Source organism: Thunnus maccoyii, chromosome 10 (genome assembly GCF_910596095.1).
Source record: "Thunnus maccoyii chromosome 10, fThuMac1.1, whole genome shotgun sequence".
NCBI classification, from domain to species: Eukaryota; Metazoa; Chordata; class Actinopteri; order Scombriformes; family Scombridae; genus Thunnus; species Thunnus maccoyii.
This window is the reverse complement of record NC_056542.1, coordinates 8,683,201-8,708,691: the sequence shown is the minus strand read 5'-3', so window position 1 is coordinate 8,708,691 and position 25,491 is coordinate 8,683,201. Positions and strand designations below refer to the sequence as shown.

The following is a 25,491-nucleotide window of genomic DNA, read 5'->3' as shown; positions in this document are numbered from 1 at the left end:
ACAGAACTAAATTTGACTCTTAATGAGATACACTGTGAACAAATTGGCAAGAAATCTTGTTTTTGTCTTCTTTGAATCAAATTTATATCCACATAGCTATGCGAGGCAAATGAGTATCATTAATTATTTGCACTGACGATCATTTTACTCATGTTGCTACTAACTGACAGAGCAGGCACTGAACAAAGAGTTCTGCAACAGATTCATGTTTTCATGACTTTGGACAGACAGTGGATTTTTGTCTCACGTTATACCCACTACATATTCTGTGAAGTTACATGATAATAAAATATTATGTAATTTGAAACTAGATAATCATGGATTTGTATTAGTGGGCACATTTCAGTGGCACAGCAACTCAAAAACAAGGAGTCATACATAAGGATCACTTGGTACACTGGAACCTATTAACGAAGCAGAAACCAGCCTGAGAGAGTCAAAGAGGGGAATTCAACTTCTGGTTTCTGTATTTTTGGGTTGTTCTGGTTTCATGCGTGTTAACATTTGTAATACTTCCTCACTGTTTGTTTTCATCTCCCTTAGTATTTCTACTGCCACGGTGAATCTTACGAATTAGTTACTAAGTGACCATGCTTTGTTAACTAAACACAAGTTTGAAGAAATTCTTACACCCACAGCTGGAATTGTCACTGTTACTGTATCACATGGATTTCATAATCATTCTCATGCTATGTTTTGTTTTGTCAGGGGCAAGAGTGGGTCACAAAGAGGGGGAAAGTGACTTTGGCATTTAAAAAAATGGTTGCTGTAATAACAACAAGAGCAAGAGACAGGGTCTTCATAACAAAACTTTCATAAACTGCATATGAATAAAATCTGTATTGTATAAAATAACAACATAGAACAGCAAAAAATACAATTATTGATATGAAACTGATCCTGAACGTCACTTTAAAAGAGTTGCTGATCCAATATTGTTCTTGGCAGAACACTTGCCCCACCACTGTAGGTTTTCTTTGAGGATTTGTGATTTAAATCCAACAAACTGAATAAATCCGAGTGTGTAATCAATGTCAAGCCAGTACAGAGTCGTTCTGCCTTCATTCAAGTTATGTGAACAGGTGTATTCATCCAGTAGCAACATGGGAATTCCCTGTGTTTGTGCTTGGTGGATGTGCTTCTCATTGGAGTATAATAGTTGTGACACCACTAAACACCACTAAAAATGCTGAGAGTCATTATCAGTCTCTTGTCAGAAATGAGCAAAATAACTAGGAGAGGAATGCGTGTAATTTCGCTTGATTTATTTCACCATGATACAAGAAAACATGAAATAAACTTATCATCCAAGGTGTCCATGGCAACGGCAACATCCTGAAAGAAATTGTGGGAAAACCAAGAGGCTGCGCTGTAATTTCGGTTAGCATGGACACAAGTGAAGTGTTGAAATATTAAAACGAAAATAGAGTGAGATGTATAAGCATCATCAAAAACTTATCCACAAGACAAACCTTTCTCTTGAGGTAGTTTGACACTCGCCGACATGTTATGACAGGCTGAGTTTTTCAGAAATGCTGTCACCATCTCGGAGTCCACGTCACTCTGCCGAGCTAGAATATAGAGCAGTTGAAAATAAGCTATTGTATTTTGATTTCTTTGTTGAGACTGACTTTTTTAAAATTTCTTTTTCCCATTGAGTTTGGAAAGAATACATCAAAAATGCAGAAAAGATGTATCAACATCGCTGTCCTGGGTTTTTACAGTATCGATATAACAAAACAAAAAAGGCCTGTATGCTATACCCCTTGGCTACAGAAAAGAAAACACATTTTAAAAAGCTGTTGTAGACTGCTGTTTTGTGACAAAATGAAGCCAAACTTCCTGTTTTTACCTTGTTATCTGCTGGATTTTGCTAAACTGACATATTGGAGGAAAAGGGGTAAAAGCATTGGACTTTGGGATCCACAGTTCAATAACATCAGTACAAAACTCAATTATGCAACTCAAGCAGATTGCACAACCCCACTGACCCTGAGTCATTACAAAGTCATGCTCATCAAGCAGTTGCTATCAACAGCAGTGAGCCCCTTCGCCTACCCAGGAAATATAAGAGAGCAGGTAAGCAGTTCCAACCACAATCCAGGGTTCAAAAAGGCCTACGCCATTACAGCAGGTGTCAGCAGTTAGGTTCAATTATGAGACAGTTTTTTCAGTTTTTCAGTTTCTGTTTCATTGGGGGGCTGTTAACTGGTGCAGTGGAAACCCAGGCCTTTATGCTTTTGTTTATTTCTTTTAATTCATTTAAGAATTAAATTGATTTATAACACTGTTTAGGACTTTATCTCGGGGCTAACAGAGTTGCAGCTTATTTTTGTTGCACTTTGAGACTAGAGATGTACTCTGTTGGTTATCTACAAAATGGTTTGCTTCATTTTAAGGTTGATTGAAAGTACTGTTGTTGTTGCCGGAGAAAAAAAAATTGCTTTACCACACCGTTTCCGTTCTACTGCCACCCACAGTAGGATGGAATTCACACATTAAAAGTTCATTTGCGGTAGGTTTATTAGACTTAATTCCAGCACTATGCACTATTCAAATAGCACAGTGCAACAACGGATTTACATTTGGCATTTACATTTTGTCATTTGAAAGGTGCCTTTATCTGAAGTGATTTACAAGCGAGACAAGACAAACAAGTATTCATGCCTTGCTTTGTGTGTGGGCAGTATTAGAAGAAACAAGGTCATTACAGATTCCAAACTTCAGCGTTCATCAGAGGGACAAATATTTTTGCAGCAGGGCCAGATCATCACTGATAATGTGTCCAAGTACACTCAGAACCACTGTAGCTATATAAAAATAAAAACTTTATGTTAAAATCTAGTAGAAATCTCAAAATTTCCAAAAATATGAAATATGTTAGATAAAAAATTATGCACAAAACATCTAGAATATTTCGATTTGAGAACATGGTACTGCCATATAAAACATGCACTCTCTGGTTTGAGTGTTTCACTCAGTGAAAACATCTTATAGTTTCAATAAAGAGCTGAAACAGGCTGACAATAAACATATACATATATATATATATATATATATAATATTACTGTCAGACAGTGTGGAATAATGTGTGGAATGCATTTTCCAAGCTACTGCCACAGAAATGAGGAAAACAGGATGTTAAAGAGTAATAGGTAATAGTACATAGTGACTGTACTTTCTTTTTTGGGTGAACTATTCCTTCAAGATGGCTTACCATACAGCATGTGTCTGTTGAGGGAGTCCTCCGTGCCTGTACTGTCTACAGGGGGCTCCACTTCCTGGACAATGATGCAGTCGCTGCAGTTGACCCACTTGCCGCTCCAGAGCAGGGTCCTCCGCTGTGGCCTCCCTAGATCAAAACCACAAGACACCAGCAAAGCAGCAGCACTGATCAGTGAGTGGCACAGTACAAAGTGAACATACTGTGGTTTATTATGCAGAAGTGTGTTTGATCTAAGGCTGCTTTCTCTTTGTTGGTTATGGTCTTGTTCAACTAAAAATGTTCTGTGGTGTCACAATAACTATAAATAATCCCTATCAATGAGGTGAGGTAGAAACATTTCGGAAAAACAAGAATAATATTTTTTACTCAAATAAAGAAACTCTTTAGTAGAGGACTGTCCTACACTATTTGACATAAGATTCATTATGGGAAAGGTTTGGAATTTTTTGAGGTATATTCCTATTATTGTGTCCTAATGTTTAACTGCTGAACAGGTACTTTCTCTATCTGCACAGTTGGTATGCACCTGTTTCCTACGGCATGCTCTAATGTACTTCACCATAGCAATAAAAAGCAGATGTTAATTTTGGAAATAATCCCTGGCAAGCTGTAGCTGTGTCCAGTCGGTGTGAAGAAAAGGATTTAGCATTTTGTAAAGAGAACTACTCTATTCCTACAAAATAGAACATGAAGTTTCCATGTTATTCAAAGGTCTAACATGAGTTTTTACAGCTGTGATCCCCGCAAAATAATTTCAGTATTGGGGTTTTCAATGGTGAGCGTCAGTGTTAGTGATTGTCTAAAAAAAGAAAACACTGTCTAAATAAATAGGTGGGAACTCTAAGGGGCATTTCCACCCTGCTAAGAATACAATTCTGGAAAAATACTAAAACCTTGTGATGTTTTTGCATGATTTTTTTTGTATTAAACACAAAATTCCCATATCCAACATCCTTCAAAAAATAAAACTAGCTTCAGACTTTGGAAAAAAAAACAAACATCTGTTGATGCCTTGTGTGTGCATGTGTGTGTGTTTGGAGCATATGTGAATACACACGTTAGTTAGTTACCTTCCACTTCTAAATCATCTCTCTCAGGGCGTATATGATAGATCCAGGTCTGATTTATGCAGTTTTCCCCTCTAAAAATATTTTGAAAACAAATACACAAATTCAGCATGACCTATAGTAAAATATCACAGAGACTTTCATTTTTGAAACGTACATTTATAGCTTTTCCATTTTCTAAACATCACTTCCCTTATTCTGGGGCCTATTTACGATCTTGAGTTGTGTTGTTTCTGTTCTCCCTCGTGGCCCTGCCTTGTTGTAACCCTGCTGTAAACCATTTTATTTTCATTAAAACTGAATTGGTTTGGACATAGCTAATATTGTCTTTGATGTTGTAAATGAAATGTTGTAAACTATAATCCAGGCTTAAACATGTGTGAGTTCAAATTGTTACATAAAATGTACATTGTAAATATTAAGCAAACAACCTGTAAAAAAGGGCAAGAAGAGTGATAAAAACAATTCAGGTTTTTCTTGCATTTTATTAAGTTGACTTATTACATTTTTTCTACATCACATATTAGTTTGTCAGGAGTTTGGTCCTTTGACCTCATCATCACCCGCATTGTAAACCATACAGAGATGATGTGTGTAAAGAAACATTTTTTACTTCCTTTTACTTTCATTTCTTCTTATTTGGCCTCTCATATGTTTGGGTTCACTCCCTGTAAGGTAATGTGTGTGCGTGTATTTGCTTTGCTGCCTCACATGCGGATATGTCCGGTCATCAGCAGCGTGTTTTTGGCCGTCTCCTCCACGGTGAACAAAACGTTGTCCATTGCTCTATACTCCCGGATGTCAGCCTCTCTGTGACTGACTGCTGCTATAAAGTACCATTCCCCCAGATACTAAGACAGAGACACAAACAGGTGGAATAACAGTGTGGGGTGATAGCAATAGCAGAGGAACAGAAACTATATTAAGCCCACAACTTGCGGCAGAGACCACTTAATGGAAAGAGCAGAGGGAGGGGAAAGTGTGTCTGTGTGGTAATGGCTAATATTTATCTCGGTAAATCTTTCTTATCTGCAGTAACTGTGAAATGCAAATACACTACATATTCATAACACACTCTTTACCAGGGTTAACGAAACAAACAAAACAACAAAATTGCACATCTAAAACTAAGCGCCAGCGATAGACAGACACACAAAGCTCTGAGATATTTTCGCTGTCAGTTGTGACGTGAATGCCTTTTGCGTTTTCATAATACAGAGAATCTAAATGCTTCAATAGTTTTGTTTCTCACCTGCTGACTGTCGACAGTGTTGGCAGGTAACTGCTCAGGAACTGAACAAGGAACGATCGACTGATACAAACTAAATAAATGGAGAAGATATGGCAACGTTGCGTTCAACATAACTGCCGCCTAAGAGCCAATACTTAGAAATGAACCTCAGGAAGCTCTCTGAATGTGTGTGATGTTCCAACGTGTCACTTTAAAAGAGTGTCGGGTAAATTATTAACCTGTGCGGCTGCAATACCCCTGTCGCATATAAGGGGTGCATAAAAGCTTGAATATGGGCTGCTTCTGCCTTGAATGTAAAGAAACAGCTTTAGGATAAGCACATTTATAGTAAAATTAGTCATTCTTTCACATAGCAAGATTTTCTCATGCTCCAAAATCTGGTTGACGGAGAAACTGCCTCAACAACACTCTCACTAAGGCCAAATGAGTCATCACCGTCTTCAGAAAGTGGTGGTTTCTTTTAAATCACTACAACAAAGCTACAGTCAATTACAGAAAATTTCGAACAACTGTCGAAGAGAAGTAAACCTACATGCTACAGTTTCATGTCTGAAAGTGAAAAAAACCCTTTTAGAAATGCTTCAAAAAAAAAAAAAAAAACAGAGAATTGATAATTTGTCTGAGTTGAGTCTGACCACTTCCCCATTCTGGGAAAGTGGTTTCAGATATTTGATCCTTCTGTACATCTGTTATGAGTCATACACGTTTGAAGTTAACGGTAGGCTGCGACGTTTTCATCATCCTACACTAGTGTTTCTGATTTTCTCACGTTAATAGAATTACGACAGCACCGACACACACAGAATAATAATAATAATTATTTGACTGATATTTGTGTTACATCCTATGTGTTATCCTGAGGTTATCTTATAGACTTCAGAGATCAGGTTATACAAGTGTTTTACATGTACATCCACAAGGTGGTGTCAAACAACAAGCTTGTCTGCACACATTTTAGCTGTATAAACCCACTGTTGTGTTTCAACTCCACTTACATGTTTGAAGCCATAGTTTCCATTGCTCTTCACAGCTGCGATTACTCCATTAATTGATTGACAGAAAATAAATTGTCAACTATTTTATCTTCCCCCCCCCCCCAAGCAAAAACACCAAAAATTCTCTAGTTCCAGCTTCTTAAATGTGAAAATTTGCTGTTTTCCTTCAACATATAGAACAGTCAATTAAATATCTTCAGATTTTGGACTGTTGGTTGGACAAAATAAGCTAAATGAAGGCATCACAGTAGGCTCTAAGAAATGGTAAATGGAATTTTGTCACTTTTTAACATTTCACAGACTAAAACGATTATGATAATGACAATAATCGTTAGTTGCTGATGTATTAGAAAGAATTTTACTGTAAAGTGTACTCCCTGTTAATTACCAACTTGCAAACATTGACTTTCACAGCGACTGAACTACAACCAATAATTGTGGATGTATTTATGGTTCCAGACACAGCTAATCTTTTGTTATTCATACATCTTAGGTTAAAGGTAGTATTTATATTTTGGAAGTAATGTTTGTTTCCATGTGCATTCTACAGTGACATTTCGTACAAGCAAGTTCCATTCAAGTAAGCAACACCAAAAACAACACCAAAGCAAGTTGTTTTTTTCCATCATTTAATCATAATGTTATTGACGAACATTTTACCAATAAGTGCCTTATAGAGTTAGTTCGAAGTATTGAAGCCAGTTTTTCTATCTTTAAAGGTGAAGAAAGTGTTGAGAGGAGCTGGACAGGACGGCATGAAGAGTCAGCAGCTGGGTCAGTTGGTATATAATGAGTTACTAGATATTAACTCGTTCCCCGGTGTGAGGCTTTGAATACTGAAAGGGCAGATATAACCCAAAAATGTTGAATGAAATCAGATTATATGAACTTAAGTTGAGCAGGAGGTGTTTTAACCAGTCACTGTTTAGTCACACTTGAAACACTGCAAAAATCATTTTCCTTAACTTAAATTGAAAGTTAATCTATCCAGATCCTACAACGGGTTTATTATAGGTGAGAAAAAAAATATATGATGATGTTAATTTCTTTTCATAAACTCTATCTTTCACTTCCTGACCCCAGTGTTACATCAGCCACAGAGGACTGATCTGGGCATTATGCGGGAAGCTTTTTGCTCTCCATCTTTATTGGCGTGAAAAATCCACCTACGACTCCCCCTTCAGCACTGACACCAGGTCTCCACTTTCCAGCAGCTCCTTGACTATGTCCAAACCTCCGATCATCTCTCCTTTCACGTATAGCTGGGGGTAGGTTGGCCAGCTAGAATAGACCTTGAGACCCTGACGCACCTCTTCATCCTGAAGAATATCAAATGTGTCATAATCCACCCCGCTGTTGTTCATAATCTCAACTATCTGCCTGCTAAAGCCGCATTTTGCAGCCTCTTTGTTGCCCTTCATGAACAGCATGACCGGGCTCTGGTTGATGATGGTCTTCAAGCGGTGCTCTAGGGTGACAGCCTTCGGGCAGGTGTTCTCCAGCTCTCCAGACTCAGCCAGCTCCTTCACAATGTCCAGTCCTCCCACCAGCTCTCCGTTCGCGTATAGCTGAGGGTAGGTGGGCCAGTTGGAGTAGGCCTTCAGCCCCTGTCGGACATCCTCGTCGGACAGGATGTCAAAACTGCTGAACTGGATGCTGTGCTCCTTCAGCAGGGCCACTATCTGCCTGCTGAAGCCGCAGCGGGGCTCCTGCGGGGACCCCTTCATGAAGAGCATGCAGGGCGCCGCGTTTATTAGCTTCTTCAGCCTCTGGTTCAGCTCTGCGGTCTTACTTTCCGCTGCTTCACCGGGACTCCCGGTCACTGCCAGGCGCTGCACCTTCTTGGTCAGCTCCGGAGCATGGGCCCCGTCCAGGCGGTCCACATTTTCCCCTCCTTTAAAGAAAATGAAAGTGGGTACAGAAGCAACTTCATACTTCTCCGACACCTCCGGCACCGCTTCCGCCTCGAGCTTCACAAACGTCGTGTGCGCGTGTTCCTTCGCCAGCTCGGCCATCACTTCGTTCATTTGGCCGCACTGAGGAGCCCAAGCCGCCTGGAAATGCACCACGGTCAGGCATTTTCCAGCTTTGGCTAAGAAAGCTTCAAACTGTTGTTGGGTTGTCGCCTCAACGAGATTCGCCATGTTGTTCTTCTGATGTAATTTGCGGCAGACTTGGTCGCAACACACCGTGTCGTCACATCCGGGGAGCCTGGTAGCTTCTGGCAAGAATAAGGAAGTCATTTGCATGTTATTTAAAGATAAGAAACAGCTGCATAAACTGGATAAGCTGAAAGGATAGTGTGACATCCAAGGTAAGCGTTAAACAACACATTACGATCTTTATGAAAACGAAAAGCCTTATTGTCACTGAAATGATTAGTTTACTGTAACGTCGGGTTATTTAGCATTAGCTTAGCCATCTTAGTAGGCTAGTTAGCTGGTCAAAGTTAGCTTCGTTGCAAACGTCTGCTTGGCGTTAAATCCTGCTATAAGCCGATGGTGACGAACTACAGTAGGCTAATGCTGTCTGTAATTAATGTCGGCGTTACATGCCACTGTTCAAAGTGTTGAAATAATGTTGAAATGTAAAATATCCGTCTGGCCCAGCAGCACACAGCTCCGCTAACCTAACCTAGCTAACGCAAAGCCTCTAAGTTAATTAACATTATGGTCACTTAGCAAACCGAACTTAATTGTTTAACTTTAACAGCTATAACTTTTACAGTCTCCCCTATTTTACATCTGTGATTTGCATTAACAAACGGCTATTTGCTTGATCTCCCAGCAGCTGTTATACTGTGTTATTAGTGTCAATGTTATGGAAGGAATTTGCTAAAGCTGCAACGATTAACGTTAGTCGATTAAGCGATTAGTCGATTGAAATTGTTTTGATAATCAATTCATTGTTTTTGAGCCATTTTTTAGAGAAAAAATACCTTAATATTCAGGTTTCAGCCTCTGAAATGTGATTTTTTTTCCTGGTTTCTTATATGATGAGAAATAGAATATATTTTGGTTGTGATCTGCTGGTTGGAACAAAACAAGAAGAGGTGCAAAAGTTATTTGTTTAATCGATTAGTTGTCAACTATTAAATTAATTTGCCAACTATTTTGATCATCGATTAATCGCTTGGGGTAATTTTTCGTAGTTTTTGTAGTTTGTTGTGTATTCTATATTTACTTCAATGTGTATGCTATTTGTGATACTGACTATTTTTGAAGGTGTAACATAATCTATGGATAAATGTAGCCTAAGTTGTGTCTCAGGGGTGCTTATTTTATGCCTGCAATTACAGCTATTTTAATTATCTGCTGAAAACTTTTCCGGTTAATCAAGTAGTTGTTTAGGCTGTCAAGTGTCAGAAAGTAGCGAAAAAGGATGTTGGCCGAGATATCGTTATCAGGTTGCTACAACAAATGACAATATTGGTATCGGCTGTATTGCTTAGCCTATAATTAATGTAATGCTTTTTTATGATACAGGAACACCATGGAGGAACAAACTGCAGACATAGAGGTGACTGTGAAAACATTGGACTCACAGAGCAGAACCTACACTGTCGGTGCTCAGGTAAATAAAATCAATTCCTACTGCACACTCGGGCCTGAAGTCTCGTTTCCAGTCAGCCTTTGTGGAAGTCTGACTTGTGTCTGTTCCATCTTTTTTGTAGTTGACAGTGAAAGAGTTCAAGGAGCACATTGCCCCTTCAGTGGGTATCCCTGTGGACAAACAGAGACTGATCTACCAGGGCAGGGTCTTACAGGATGAAAGGACTCTGGCAGACTACAGTAAGCAAACAAAGACTTAATTAAAGCAAAGTAGAACTAGATTTTATTTTGTTTCAAGGGCAATTTTAGATTTGTTTTTACACTCTCCTCTGTTTTTTTTATTTTATTGTTTTTTTTAGGTAAGTGCAGGTTTCTAAACAATGTTTTTGTATTTATTTATTATTATTAATATCTCTTGAGTCTCTAACAAAAGTGTAAAGTCAGTACATTATGATACTTGTACAGATGTAACCATCATTCTTTATTGTTGTCCCAGATGTTGGTGGCAAGGTGATCCACCTTGTGGAGCGGGCGCCACCTCCACCCTCCCAGCCTGGCTCAGGGTCAGGAGGCACTTCAGCTGACAGTGGGGCCTCCTCATCCTCCCAGGGAACATCACAAGTGCCTGCACATGATCGCAACGCTAACAGCTATGTTATGCTCGGCACCTTTAACCTCCCTGTCAACATCATGGACCCCCAGCAAATACAGGTTGGTCAGCTTTGTGACTTGTTTAGGGCTCTTCAGTGTATTAACATGTATCCTAATCATAATGGTGTATGTTTCATTGTTTACTGTACAATTACTAAGTTTATGTAGTGGGAGAATGCCTATTGGTTAGTTTTAATATTTTATTTTCTTGTTGATCAGTCCTTTCATGGCTGTCAGAAGATCTATCTTGTATTAACTGATGCTTTATTTTTGTGCTGTCTTCTCAGATGTCAGTTCAGCAGATGGTGTCCGGCATGGGAGAGAATGCCAGGAATGCCAGAGTCACAACCAGCACTGGGGTAAATTGCTATGCTTGCTGATTGCATATAATCCCACATAACATCACCCTGCAGCTTGTTAAATGTCACCTTTTCTGTTTCAGAGCAATGGGTCCGTGAATGTACACATTGATATGGACCAACCAGTGCAGAGTGAGCCAAGGCTGAGGCTGGTGCTAGCCGAGAACCTGCTGAGGGACATCAATGAGGTCATCCAAAGAATGGAGGTGAGAGTTCAACCTCCCTGTTACTCCAGTAGCAAAGCTCCAGAGAAATTGCTGTATAATCAGTTACAAATATGGCTGCTATCTTGTGTCTGTTTTCAGGGTCGGCCGGGCGACTCATCCTCCCAAACAGAGACAACCTCTGCCGCTGCTCCCCCTCCTCCCTCGTCTTCGTCTACCACCTCCACCCCCTCTCCCTCTGCTCAGCCCATGGACACCTCCCCACCTCCAACAACTCCCCCGCCTCCACCCACCTCTTCAGCACCATCTGAGGGACCAACGCCCCAACCTGGACCCAAGTGAGACATCTCTATCAGTGACTCATGTTATCGGTTACACTTTCCAGAACATACTTGATGATTCACACAAGCAATTCAGGGTTTTTGTGACCTTTGACCTCCTTTCCTCCTCTAGTCATCCCAGCCCAGCCGAGCTGGCAGAGATGTTGTCTGAGCTACGGAGGGTGGAGGAGAGACTGCAGCCCTTCATCCAGAGAGCTCACACCATCCTGGAGACGGCCACCACCGCAGAATACAACAATAATACAGTAGGATTTAAACTGCCAAATAATAATAATTAATTGGTGATTTTTTTTGTTTGTTTGCTGTTAAAAAACTTGTTGGGTGCAGTGGCAGCAATAACTTCAATGTCTGGTAGAGTTTCATTATCAGTAGTGCTTTTCCATGAGATTTTTTAAATAATGTTAATATCTCTACATTTCTGTTTGTGTCAATCAATCAACCTTGTACCTGAAAAAAGATGTTGTTAATGAGTGTGGGAGTCATTCATATTCAAGTTAAAATGATACTCTCCAAATAATGCATTCTTTTGTTCATACTCAGTTTCTATTATCTTTGTATGGACAAAATGCCTTGGGTGTTAAAGATGGATTATATGGTTATTATTCAAGTTGCCCAAGCTGGTTTGGTTGCCCTCAGGGTTCTTTTCCCGGCCCAATCCTGTTTTCACTCTACTTGCAGGGTCCATTTTCAGAAAATATGGCATCTCATTCCACTGCTATGCCGATGACATGCAAATTTATTTTCCTCTTAAACTGAAAGACAAAAACCGTTTAGAACCACTGTTGGACTGTCTCAAAGACATCAAAGATTGGATGGCCTTAATTTTTTAAAGTTTTAATCAGAACAAAACTGAAGTCCTGATTTTTGGACCCAGTGGTGCCTGTGATGCCCCTCATATGAACTTGTGCTCCCTGGAACCATATGTGATTGTACAGCACTTTGGTCAACTGTTGTTGTTTTTAAATGTGATTTGATTTGGTTTCTTTTCTGCCGTAGGAGAGAGAGGAGGACCAGCGCACTCTCATCCTTACATGGGAGTGTCTCCGTCTCCTTGGTAACGCCCTTGTGGCCCTCAGTGACCTGCGATTGAACCTCATGAGCCCTGTGCCCCGCCACCTACATGTGGTCCGACCGTTTTCCCATTATGCCACCCCAGTCACTCTGCCTGGAGCCATGCACCACCACATCCCAGCACAAGTAAGAGAATACATTAGAAGCATATTTTAGTCAAAAGTTATTCAAACCTTTAAATTTGATCAGGCTGACTGTGTTTGCATCTGTCTTCACCGACAGATGAACCTGGGTGCCACAGTGACTGTTGCGGCTAATGGCACTGAGGGACAAGCCCCACCCACCCAGCCAGCCAGCCAGTCAGAGCAGGCAGGTCAGGGACAGACCTCCCCCTCACAGACTTCCCCGTCCAATCAGCAGGCTGGACAGGGACAGGCTGGCCCCCGGGTCATCAGGATCAGCCACCAGGCAGTCCCGGTGGTCATGATGCAGATGAACACGGACGGTGTGTTGTCCCCTACCCGCCACTGATTGAATGCTCCGTTACATCAAAGCTGTTTGTGTGTTAATTGCTGGGTGGCAGTGCATTGGAGTCAAGTGAGCACACATACCACACTACTTCATCCTCCATGCACTGCTGCCACAAGCAATTGCTGAGTGTCTGATTTACCGTCTCAAATGACAGATTTTTTTCTGTTTGTTGAATGATTGGTTGCAACAATTAGAAGAATCTGAGAATTTTGATTTTTTTGAATGTTTTTTTAATGATTATTTGATTATAAAAATGGGTGTAGATTGATTTTCTGTTGAATTTTGATAGATTAATCAACTTATCATTGCAGCTCTAGTGGAGAGTAATTACTAATTAATAGTAATTTACTCGCTTTAGGTACTTTCAGCCTGTACAAGGGAGTTCAAACTATTTGTGTTATGATGTTTTTGTGTGTGCAGGCCCAGGTGCAAACCCTGCAGCAGCTGGTCAGCAAATGCCTGGACAACCAGGTAAAGACCAGTTGAGAATATATTTGGTATACTACATTTTCCATAACACAGCGCTGTCATTTAAAACCCCTGAGTCCAGTTTTACTGTTTTTCCAATTTGCATTTCCAACAGTTAAGTTCAATAAAGCATTCATTTCCTGACTCTTGAAAATCATTTACATTTTCTGCTGATAACCAAATCATGTATCTAAATCATGTTGTCCTTATTTATTGGTCTCTGTCCCCGTAGGTGCCCTCCCCCCTGACTTTATGCGGAATCTCATGCAACAGATCAGTCAATATGCCGCTGCTGTAGCTACTAGCGCTGCCACCGCCGCTGCCACTGGCCAACCTGTCCCACCTCAGCCCACCCCTCCTGGCTACAGCTCCACAGCCAACTCATCAACTACCACCACAGGTCCTAACACACCAACCACCACTCCTACTGCTCCCCCACCACCACCCCATGCTGGCCCCCAGCCCCAGGCAAGGGTCGTGTTCACCCGACCCCCCTTTGCACCCAACATGCCCCCTCCAGCCTTTGGCACCCGGGGAACTACCATCAATGTGAGGGCTGCCATGCCAGGCCAGCAGCCAGGACAGGTGAGAATTTTCTGATTTGGTTTTTCAAGGTTGATTGTCAACATGGTCAACCTTTTAAGCTAATGTTTTAAATTAATCTTACCCCACAGGCCTTCAACCCTGCTGCTCTCAACCAGATGATTAGCGGACTGGTTGGACAGCTTCTGCTGCCAGGACAAATGGGTACGTCTTTTTAATTGATGCATTTAGATATTGGCTCTAGCAGCAGCATTTTTCTGTAATTGTATTAACTTAGAGTGGAGTCAAGGATTGCTGCCAATCAGATATTTCATCTGTTTTTTTCACAGCTGGTCAAACAGTCACATCCTCTTCAACCACATCCACATCCACGTCCACGTCCTCCCCATCCTCCTCTCACACTTCTTCATCCTCCACCTCCTTTTCTTTCTCCACCTCCGGTCCAACACCTCCACCTGCAGCAAATACTGCTAGTCCACCAAGCCACCCTGAAACCAACACCAGTGAGCCCCAGTCCCAAGAGATACCCCCAGACCTCAGCCAGCTCCTTGGTTCTCTCCTGGGGGTAGCCGGTGGGGCCGGTGCAGGTTCTGTTGGGGCACCTTCAATCACTGTCACCACATCTGGTGTCCCAGCCTTCATCCAGGGAGTGAGTGACTTCATGCAGCAGGTTAGTGTTTTAATGTTCAACTTGAGTGCAGTTACAGTACATTGTATATGCTTTTGGATATGACTTGCACATTGATTGATGTGTAATTTCTGTAATCCGGCATAAACTGCACACAGATCATGTGTAAGGACTGTATTAGTAAATGTATCTGTTGCACCAAGTAAAGGAAATTGTCAAGTGCCACAAGTTTTTAACTGCATGTGTTTTTTCACTCTTCTTTACTTATTCTGCTCACAATTTATACTTTTTGGTTCTCATGAGACTGCTTTTGTTTGGACAACTTTTAATATTTGGGAAGTTTGGGATTTTTGTTGATCTATAAAAAAATATTTGGTAGAAAAACATGTTTATAGTCTTCAAAGTAAGGTACTGAAAATAGCATTTGATATATTTTCTTGTTATATCTAACCCTAGTCATTGTGATGTCCCCTAATTGTCCACTAGAGGGCAGATATGCTGAGACAAAGTGGGTTATCTGTGTTATCTATGTAGTGCTTTCCATTTTAAGAATCACTTGCAATTCAAGTAAAGCAAATGTAATGATAACACATGCTCACTACTCACATCCATTTAATTTCTAGGCCTCCCAGCCTGTCTTCTCTCCACCGCCTCCTCCCTCTGGTACCACTCCAGCTCCTGGCGCAGGACCCAACACGACGCCTAACCCCCCCGGAGCAGCCGAAGCCCTCAACCCGGAGCTGTTCACAGGCATCGTCCGTGGCGTCCTGAGCACCATGATGGGCTCTCTGGGCCAGGCCCAGAATGATACAGAGAGCATTGCCCAGTTCATGCAGAGACTGTCCCAGGCTACCAACCTATTCATCAGTCCTGAGGATCCTACTGGTAAATTACAAACATGAATGTACGATATGTTGTCACACAGCAGCTGAGGATGACAGATTTTGATGTCAGTCAGTCAAAAAAATGGTTGGCGTAAATTTAACCCCTCTTGATCACCTAATTTCCTGTATCTTCTTCTTTTTTTATTGTGGTTCCCAGGGTTCTTTGGAGAGCTGCTGATGCTGGTGTGCCAGACGTTCACCATGTCAGACCTGGTGATGCTGCTTCATGGCCAGCACCAGCCTTTGGGCCGCATCCAGCCTCAACTGTCCCAGTTCTTCACCCAGAACTACCTCAACGGCAGAGAGCCCACTGATGAAAACATTGCTGTCAGTACCAATCATCAGCTGATAAGTTTTTTTTTTTCCCTTTTTAATATGTTGTTTACTTCAGTGTGAATACTCATACTTAAATATTCATGCATAGTTAAAAGTAGATAGTGCTAATGTACCTTTCATCATTGCTCCCATGTATGCTGGTTTATTTTTTCTTATTCCTGTGCATAAATGACTCACAGCTGTCCAACAGTTGGATTTTCTTCTTCTCACAAAACTTATCACTTTCTTTTTTTTCCCCATGTCCTCTTGTTTCCGTCCCCAGGCTGCTGCTGATAGTCTTGTCAATGAACTGGAGGAGTACATCACTGAGAGCTTTGTAAGTCCTTGATACTCACTCCTCCTCCAGTGCCATTTAAACACAAAGTAGAAATTATAATATGTTACCACAGCATGTTTATTACAAATTATTTACAGCTTAATATATTAACTTGCAAAAGCAAAACCCATAACATCCATCAGAGCTAAGGCTGTGTCTGATTTCGGTCATTCACTTTGTGAGATAGTTTGTGTATTAGAATATATTGTATGTCCATAGAGAAAAATAAGCAATATTTGGATCTGTTCAGGTCCACTTTTATGTTAACAAATTAACAGAAGATTATGGTAGTTGGAACCTGGATGCACTTAACTATATAACTATGATTTATTCATCATTTTTGTGTGGATTATGGTTAGTTTAAGTCCAGTGTATCATGTAAATTCTCACTGGGCCATCAGATGACACTACAAACCAGCAGACACAGTAAATAGTATAAAGTACAGGTGAATTGAATGATTTCAGATATGCACTTAAACACAAGAAAATGCACATACACACACTCCTAGTGCGTTTAGGCAGCTACAGACTTTGCAGCAAATTCAGATATAGTCCAATAATTCATCTATGAGACATTGTATTTCAGCTGTACCTGTTCATTTTAAAGCCACTTTACCTATTAAATGTTGAAGTGCTGTGCCATCTTTGAAGTTTTTAAATGTATTGTAATGGCATTGTCTCTTTCAACTCCCACAGAGAGAATCTTCAGTCACACTGTTGGAGGGCGTTGACGCCACTCAGACCAACATGTCCTTCTTCAGGCAGCAGCTGACACACATCGCCACACACATTCTGCGTTGCACTGGTAAATTTTAAAAAAAGGAACAGTATATATCAGTTGGCCTTGGTGACTGAGTTTATGTGTGATTGTTTTGGTTGCAGTTTATGCATCCGTTTATGTTTAGGTTGCAGCACCAGAGGTGATAATATTCTGATTATTACCTTATTATTATCAAGAATACTGCTGTGATCATGATGGTCATGAAGCAAAATCAAAAAGCTTAAATTTCAGTCTCTGTGGCAAATGAGGTACTTGGTTATAAAGGTTTTTGTTAGGAATATTTTGCTGATTATTTAAGACAAATGTTTTTCTCATCCAGATGAATCATTTGGGCCGCGGTTGCTACAGATGTGTAACCAGGCGCTGTTCGAGTGTCTTGCCCTCAACCTGCACTGTCTGAGAGGAGACCAGAGAGCTCTAACTGCAGTCATCAACCACCGGATAGTCAGTACACAGTCTCTCACTAATACACTGTTTGCTTTTGCTTGGATTCAGCAGGCAGTAGACTGCACATGAAACACAGTTTGGCATATTAGGCAAAATATAGCAAATGAAAGTACACTCATGTTTTCTTGATGTAGGTTTGTGTAGAAAACCTATGGCTGAAAATCCACATTTAAATTTCAACCAGTCACATGACTTTCTGGGGGTTAGGGGACAGGGTATTTTTGTAATATACAGTATTAGACCATATATTTTTAAGGCTTTTTTTTAAGGGATTTTCTTGCCACAGCTAGCCATGGATGAAGGCATATTCTTTTTTCCTTTCTGAATAAAGTCACATGACATCATTGACAAGTTTCAGTCCACAGTTCATGGCGAAAGAGGCTGTGCAAGATTTTTTTATTAGTTTGCCCGACCAGCTTGCCAATGTTGCTGCAAACAAAGCCTGTGACTTATTGTTTTGATCAAAAACCGTCCATTTTACCTTTAGTGAGCACAGTAAATTTGATTCACTTTGGAGCACACAGCTTTACTCACTCTTTATATTTTGTTCTGTTATTTATTCTTTCCTCCTTTTTAATTCAGCAATTTTTTCACACATTTCAAATACAGTTAGAATAACATGTTTATGCAGAAGTAAACCACCTGTAAGTTTAGAACCAGTGAGTTAGAATTAGTGATTTGGTAATTAAAACCTCACTCCAACATTTCACTTCAGAAATTGTAGACTTAAAAAGCCTAAGTTTAATTTTCTTATGTGGTTCCAGCGGAGGATGTCGAGTGACATCAGTCCCAGTCTGGTCAACTGGATGACCAGCATGATGACAATGAGGCTGCAGTTCATTCTGGAGCACATCCCCATCACACAGGAGCAGATCCAGAACTACATTGTTCACACAGAGGTAACGGACCATACACAAACCTTTTTTTGTTTTTAACATTTACCCAGCTCCTGAATTCTGTGTATGTGTGGCTCCTTCCAGAATAAGGATGGAAACACGCCGGCAATCGGAGAGAATGAAATCTGCAAGCCTCACTTGTAACATTTCTAACCACCAGGCCTTATTTATTCAGTTACACTCAGGGATTTAAAGTTTGATTTTCTCAAAATTTTGTTTCTGTAACTTTAGATTTCAGTTTAATTTTCTGAATTTCATAATTTGAAAATTGTATCAGTTTCCTGCCGAACAGAATGCATACGTAACATGTTACATGCAGAGAAAGCGGTCTCTGTTGTCTGATGGCGGTTACATATCCTGTTACTTTGGACAGCACGTCTGAAATAGCTAATAAATATTAGATGGCATTCTTTCACAGAGAGATCAGTCTTCTGCAACTGGCACACAAGAGCCTGAACGAGCACAAAGTTCAACGGTAAGCACGGTGTTTAATGTCTTTAATGTCCTTTTCCAATTAACTCAGTTTGACGTTTTAGGTACCGCTTTGCTCTTTAGTTCCCTCATTTTGCTGCTCCGCACTCCCATAGATCGGTGACAACCTCTCACCAGCCGCAGCCACTACAGCAGAGGAGGCCATGTCGGTGTCACACGACACGAGGGCGTCGTCACAGGAAACGAGGGTGTTGCCCGGGGACCTGGGAGCCTCAGGAGGAGCCGCACCATTAGGTGGCGACATGGCGGCGGCAGGAGCCGAGGGAGTGAGTGAGGAGTCTGCTGGAGAGTCAGAGACCTGGGCTGCTGCTGTTCCCCCTGTAAGAACCCCCCACAGTTTGTTTATTTCATATTTTTATATAATTATTATATAAAATATCCTGTAGAAAGTAGCTCCAATTAAACTATTCATAGTGAAGTTTGTGGCTTATCCGGAGTAATGAGAATATTGTTTCTGGAAGGACGTGTTGCTTTATTTGTGTTTCTACAAATAAAATATTTATCAGCCTGATTATTATCTTCTCACTACTGTTTTCCCCCCTGGTGACTCATAATTCTTATCCTTCCTATTTATCCATTGCATGCGTTGTAGGAATGGGTGCCTATCATCAGGTGTGATATGATGACCCAGAGGAAGATGAAGGCTCAGCCTCCGTTGTCTGACGCCTATTTGCATGGCATGCCGGCGAAACGCAGGAAGGTAATCAGATCGGTTGTAACTTCACTCATTACATGAACAGTAAGTGTAACCTGTCCTTACCTTCTTCAAGGTGTATGTGTGTGTGTTTTCAGACAGGACAGGGTGGTGGAAGCCTCCTCTCCCTCTCTGATGCAGTGAGTCAAGCAGCCAGGACAGCAGGAGTGAGGCCCATCACCTCTGCTGAGCGGTTGCAGGATGAGCTGGAGACACAGGAGCTGAAGGAAGCTTATGCAGAACAGGTAACTGAATGTTGCATCTACCTTTTTAGAACAAAGCAGGGACACACTACTCATAACTACTAATAACCATAGTTTGGTTCGATTGTTTTCATTGTTTTGCCTAGAATTTGTATTTGACACTTGGTTACACTGTCAGACAAAAGTGGTCAGACAGATTTAAATACATTTGCCTGTCTTCACTTATTTACCTAACTTATTTAAAACAAAGGACCAAGGTGAGCATCACATTTACAATAGATTTTGAAGATCTACATCCTTGGTCATCTTTGACTCATCAAACTCAAAGGATAGGTTCACAATTTTCCAAGTCTGCCCTAAAACAATAGTCAGGTGCCCAAATGAACACTGACACATGTTTTTTCTTGTGGTAATCAATCCTCCTGCTCATGCTGGTAATTAACAGATCCTTTCATAATGTAGTTTCATTGTACAGTACCAGTCAAAAGTTTGGACACACGTTCACATTCCCTTGAATGAGAAAGTGTGTCTAAACTTTTGACTTGTACTGGAAGTGTACAGTCCTCTTTCTGTGCAGAATTGTATTTAAAAGTGTATTTGAAGTTAATATGAGGCTTCAGCTGTCCAAATTAGTGAGATTATGTAAATATCTTTCAAAGTCACCGTCTTTTTAGTGCCAATTTCCCTCTTTTTGTTGCAATCCTTTCACTGCCGTTAACCAGGAAAACACTGCTTGTCAAGACACAAATAGGGATTTTTTTTTACTAAAGAGACTGTAACTGTGGAGGATATCCACTTTAATTGACTGACTCAGATGGCTGAAGCTTCATATTACCTTCAGATAAACTTTTAAATACATTTTTGCTCAAAATGAGGACTGTGGATTTTGTCCTTTTGTAAGCACATTTGGAGGGGATCTTATAATGACCAGTATGAACAAGAGGAATGATTTAAAGCATGACACATGGGATATTATTGGTATTTGATTTTAGACCCTAGAGTGGTTATGATGTTAAATTTATTAAATTATATTTAGACTAGGGTGGCCCAAATGTTAGAGGCTCCTCTCAGTATAACAATTCAAATTAACATCCCCACAAATACAGACTCCACATGACATTACAGTTAAGTAAGCTATCATAAAGTGATTACATTTTCATTTAAATGATTCATTTTGTAAATTTATAATATATATTGTCAATAACTTTTCCTAATTGTCTGTTACTGGTGAGTCAATAATTGAATTTGTAAATGAATTAATGTGTGGGTTGGATCGATTTTTTCCTTTTTAAAAATAATTAATTTGTTATTAATTCATTATAAATAAGTATGTGTTTATTGTTTTACTGTTTCATTCTCTAGTTCCAGCTTCTCCTTTGTGAGGATTTGCAGCTTTTCTCTGTTTTTATATCAGTATAAATGGAATATCTTTGGATGTTGGCCGAACAAAATCAGGAAAACAGATCTGACCGTTAAGTCTCCCTCTGGCTTAGCGCTTGTATGTTTCACCATAATGATTGAACCTTTTTCCTCTCTCAGGTTAAAGCAGACATCAAAAAACGAGTGAGGGACGACCCGGATTTCAACTCTCAGCAGTTCCCAAACGCACACAGAGCCTTCTCATCAGACTCATAATCAAGTCCACCTGATAACAAACCTGCAAGCACTCTAGCTGTTTCCATCATCATCTGTATTATTTTTCAGGTCTCCATCTGACTACCACTCAGTGCAGCTTCACCCCCAAAACTGTATACCTTTTGAGCAGTTAGCACCTCTCTTGACTAATTGCCTAATGCTAATGTGACCACTTTTCCCAGTGCCTATTTATTGTGTTTATTTTGGTCCAACTTTTGCTAAGAGAATGTTCCTGATTAAAAGGTATTATGTTAGATTTAAGTTTGACTAAATCCGGTCACTTTACTTCAGTTTGTACGTCTGTTTTTCTTTTGCCTTCTTATCCTCGTGTTGCTTTGTTAATATGAGCGTGAATTATCACTATTTAGACTTTTGCCTTCCTCTCAATACTCGAGTGCAAGAGTATACTTTCATGTGATGAACATGCTGTTTGGTACATGAATGTACAGTAAGCTTAATAAAAATCTTGATACAATACAAGAGAGTACTCGTGATGCAGTCTGGGTAATGTCAGCTTTGAGAAGGACTGAAGGCAGAAAGATATTATCAGCCGATATTAGCTTATGACATATATGTCAGTATCGGTATATATGTGTCAGCCAATAAGTATCAAGACACTGCAGTACAGAAATGCCAAAGATAATGTATGTTTGTGGTCATTTAGAGACAGTGTTGCCATTACATAGTTTGTCCACCAGAGAGCACTGACAGTTACTTTTCAACTGAAATGTTCACCTCAGTACATAACTCACAAATTTTTATAACCAAATTTAAGGGATCTTTATCAAATCTTAACTCATGTATTGATGATAGAAGTTAATTCCAGCCAGTACATCTGTATCAGATTTCTAAAAAAACATACAATATCATTGGACTCGTAGTTGAAAGCACATGGAAAAGGAATGTTTCATTTTTTATACAGTTTGGGAAATGTATGTGATGTCAGAAATATATTAAAAAAACTGAATTATACCTTGAGGAATTCTGCAGCTTCTTACATTTCAAATATGTTTGCTGTGAAGAATCGTCTCCAGCTATTAAGTGATACAGTATATGATGTCATCCCATTGCCCTGCTGTTGGCAATAATCATTAAATAAACACAAATGTTACCACTTAACTCCTTCCATCAAAATTCTCTCTTCCTTTAGCCAAATAAAGCAGCACGATTTTAAAAGGGAAAGTTACTGCATGAACCCTTCAGGAATCATTCTATATTTTTAAAACCTTCATGATCTATGCTAATTTATTTCACTATAATTTTGCATGAATGTCTGTTTTTTTTTTCTGCCATTTCACAATTCTCATGGTCATTGTTGAAGAGACTCTCTAGTTGATGATGACTCACCTCGATTGTCCTGCTTCCTTTGCTTCATCTGCTCAGCGGACTCAGTGCTCAGTGAAAAATGGTCCAGTCCTCTGTATAAAAAAGGGAAATGACGGACAGACTGTGACCATATGATCCTGGAATACATTACATTTTCAAAAAAATAATGTTAAGATAAGATAAGATTGATCCCCGGGGGGAAATCCAGGTGCAGCAGAATCATATATATTCAGAATACTGAATATATCATCAGTAAAGTAAAGTCAGAATAGAAAATAGAACAGGGAAATGATTAAATAAATAATTAAATGCCATTATGGGTAAGTACATGACAAGCAGAGCAGTACTATACAACCTGAATTTCAGTGCAAGTGACATTGAAATGCAAAGGCAATTAACTAATGAACACTGTTGAACACCACTGAATGGAAAGGAAACTTTACAACCTTAATAAAAATGTGTGTATGTGTGTGTGGAAAAACTGAACAACCTAAATCAATAACAGTGCAAATGCAAGGCAGGGTGGTGCAGATAATTGGCGTTTGTCTTTGAGCTATGTCTACTTTGACCTCATAGTGTAATAAACCTCATAGCTGGCCTATCACACTGTGGAAACAGTCCAGAGTTGTGAAGTCAACTATGGATCTATGTGGAGGAGTGAAGATCTCTAGGAACACCAAACAACAATGCAAGCTCATATACCATTTTGCAGTCACACAGAAGACACTGGTTAGTTAATGTTTTTTGCCCAAATGCTGAGAACAAGTGTGAACTAAAGGACGTTGTAGAAGTATTCAGCCAATCTAATGTGCTTGACTTTCTTGACAAGCGCATACAAGAAAATATATATGCCTTGGTGTCAGTAAAGATCCATGCAGACAATACCGGGTGGCAGTGTGATAAAAGCTCCACAGATAACAACCTCAGTGTGCTTAGTGTGTGACAGTATCCAAATCTTCTCAGAAAACAAAGCAGCCTCAAATGAAAAGCACATCTAGGGCTTCACATACAGTAAGATTTAGCTTTGAAGATATCAGCTGACAAAAGACAGAAGAAGGGCACAAATTTGAAGTGTTCTGACAGGAGACTGCCTCCTCATCAAATACAGAGAAACACAAAGTAGTTTGATCATCATACAGAAGAAGGTGACAGAAGACATAGAGAACTAAAAGGACATTTCTTGAGATATAAGGCCCTTCAGTCCACTCTGAGAGAATTTCTAGTTGAGAGAGTCACAAATCTCAAATAAATATTAACTGCTGCAAGAGTCAGCGAGGGCAAAGTACAAAACCGCTTCATTTGTGTCAATCCATATGATTTTGACCATGATTCTCTGTCATTCTTTTTATAATACACAAACAATTACCATCATGAACAACATATTCACCTGTGCTTCCTCTCTGCTTGTCCTCAAACGACCTTTGACCCTGGAAGTGCATCCAAGCTTTTCCTGTTCAGAGCTGTGAGTTTTTGCATTAGGTAGTACATTATGCAGAGAGTTTATTTGAGCATCACCATACTGTATATGTCCATCACTGAATTTTAATCATTGTTGCATTTTAAAATAAAATGGTCATTATCAAATAATGCTGTCAAACAGTAAGACATTTCTCATCAAAACAGAAACTGCAGTGCTTATTTTATAAGATGAGACAAATAGCAAAGAAATGTACAAACCTATGGAAAAATCAGTATATGAAATTATGTAAAGTATGAAAAACTTTTAGAAACTTTCATTTTATTTATTGACTTAACTGACTTAACTGTACGAGTGTAAATATAGACGATGTAGTCGGGAGTCTGACTTTACATGAAAGTAAATCCTACATATATATAAGACAAAATGATTGTAAATGATTGTGACCATGAATCACTGCATCGGTTTACTGTTTCTGTTCTGTATTGACCACAAAGTTAGTTTTTCTTCAAAGATACCAAACCATAGACATTTTGATCACTTATACAGCAGGCTACTGTAATCTCATAATGATGTAAAGCATATCGCTTAAACCACAATTAAATCCTACTTTACAGACACAATACATTACAAAAAATTGCATCTCTTTTTCCTTTTTTCTGCCTTAAATCTGAAACATATTGCAGTGCTGGTGAAGTAATTAATTATGTTGCAATGCTGCTCATTGAGCTAAAGTTGTTGAAATTGGGAGAAATGCTTGCAAACACGTGTTGCATTAATTCAATGATCTGCACATTTAATAATAAGCACAGAAACTTGTAGAATATGAGCTGTCTGTATTCTGGGTGGTCCGTGTGAGAGGACAGCATTTGGTGTTTAAAGAATTTAAGAATGTAGCATGGTAGTTTGGCTCTTGGAAATTTAGAGTTTTGCACACTGAAACTGTTGAGATTGAGAAAACAAGCAAAAGCATTTGTAAAACACTGTAACAGAGCAATGATGCATAAGAGCAACACTTTAGAAGTATGCATGTAAGTACGCAGACTACTCCACCCCTACTCTATCCATACTCTGCAGGGTTCCAAAATTGAAATCACTGAATTATATTTATTGAGATATATATTTGGCATATATATGACACACTTTTAAGACACACGTGGAACACCTGATACCTCTCCTCTGCTAGTCAGACCACCATTGTACAATTATTTCTGCACTTGATTATAGTCATATTGCATACATGCATGTCTCTTGTTATGACCCCGAGGTCATATGAA

At 39.8% G+C, this 25,491-nt stretch overlaps 3 protein-coding genes and 1 long non-coding RNA gene across 4 annotated transcripts; 1 reads left to right on the top strand and 3 right to left on the bottom strand.

Moving 5' to 3' along the window:
• Positions 1-1,258: 1,258 nt before the first annotated feature.
• On the bottom strand, positions 1,259-5,671 carry apom (apolipoprotein M). Its single transcript, XM_042425115.1, has 6 exons — positions 5,546-5,671; positions 5,005-5,144; positions 4,297-4,367; positions 3,218-3,352; positions 1,473-1,571; positions 1,259-1,335 (listed from the first exon to the last, which is right to left on the bottom strand). The coding sequence occupies exons 1-6, from the start codon at positions 5,654-5,656 to the stop codon at positions 1,304-1,306; spliced, it is 588 nt and encodes a 195-aa protein (XP_042281049.1). The 5' UTR covers positions 5,657-5,671; the 3' UTR covers positions 1,259-1,303.
• A 1,481-nt stretch (positions 5,672-7,152) lies between these two features.
• On the bottom strand, positions 7,153-8,853 carry glrx3 (glutaredoxin 3). Its single transcript, XM_042423930.1, has one exon. The coding sequence runs from the start codon at positions 8,847-8,849 to the stop codon at positions 7,707-7,709; it is 1,143 nt and encodes a 380-aa protein (XP_042279864.1). The 5' UTR covers positions 8,850-8,853; the 3' UTR covers positions 7,153-7,706.
• On the top strand, positions 8,767-22,443 carry bag6 (BCL2 associated athanogene 6). Its single transcript, XM_042423929.1, has 25 exons — positions 8,767-8,854; positions 10,026-10,113; positions 10,214-10,331; positions 10,588-10,802; positions 11,030-11,101; positions 11,185-11,307; positions 11,407-11,603; positions 11,719-11,851; positions 12,603-12,803; positions 12,900-13,122; positions 13,569-13,619; positions 13,849-14,201; positions 14,291-14,363; positions 14,489-14,829; positions 15,411-15,672; positions 15,829-15,998; positions 16,270-16,323; positions 17,020-17,128; positions 17,424-17,548; positions 18,316-18,450; positions 18,866-18,922; positions 19,035-19,259; positions 19,532-19,639; positions 19,732-19,878; positions 21,376-22,443. The coding sequence occupies exons 2-25, from the start codon at positions 10,033-10,035 to the stop codon at positions 21,469-21,471; spliced, it is 3,669 nt and encodes a 1,222-aa protein (XP_042279863.1). The 5' UTR covers positions 8,767-8,854; positions 10,026-10,032; the 3' UTR covers positions 21,472-22,443.
• LOC121905586 lies at positions 19,171-24,262 on the bottom strand. Its single transcript, XR_006098442.1, has 4 exons — positions 24,185-24,262; positions 22,819-22,889; positions 19,700-19,839; positions 19,171-19,257 (listed from the first exon to the last, which is right to left on the bottom strand). It is a non-coding gene; the product is annotated as an uncharacterized LOC121905586 (long non-coding RNA).
• Between the last annotated feature and the right edge of the window lie 1,229 nt (positions 24,263-25,491).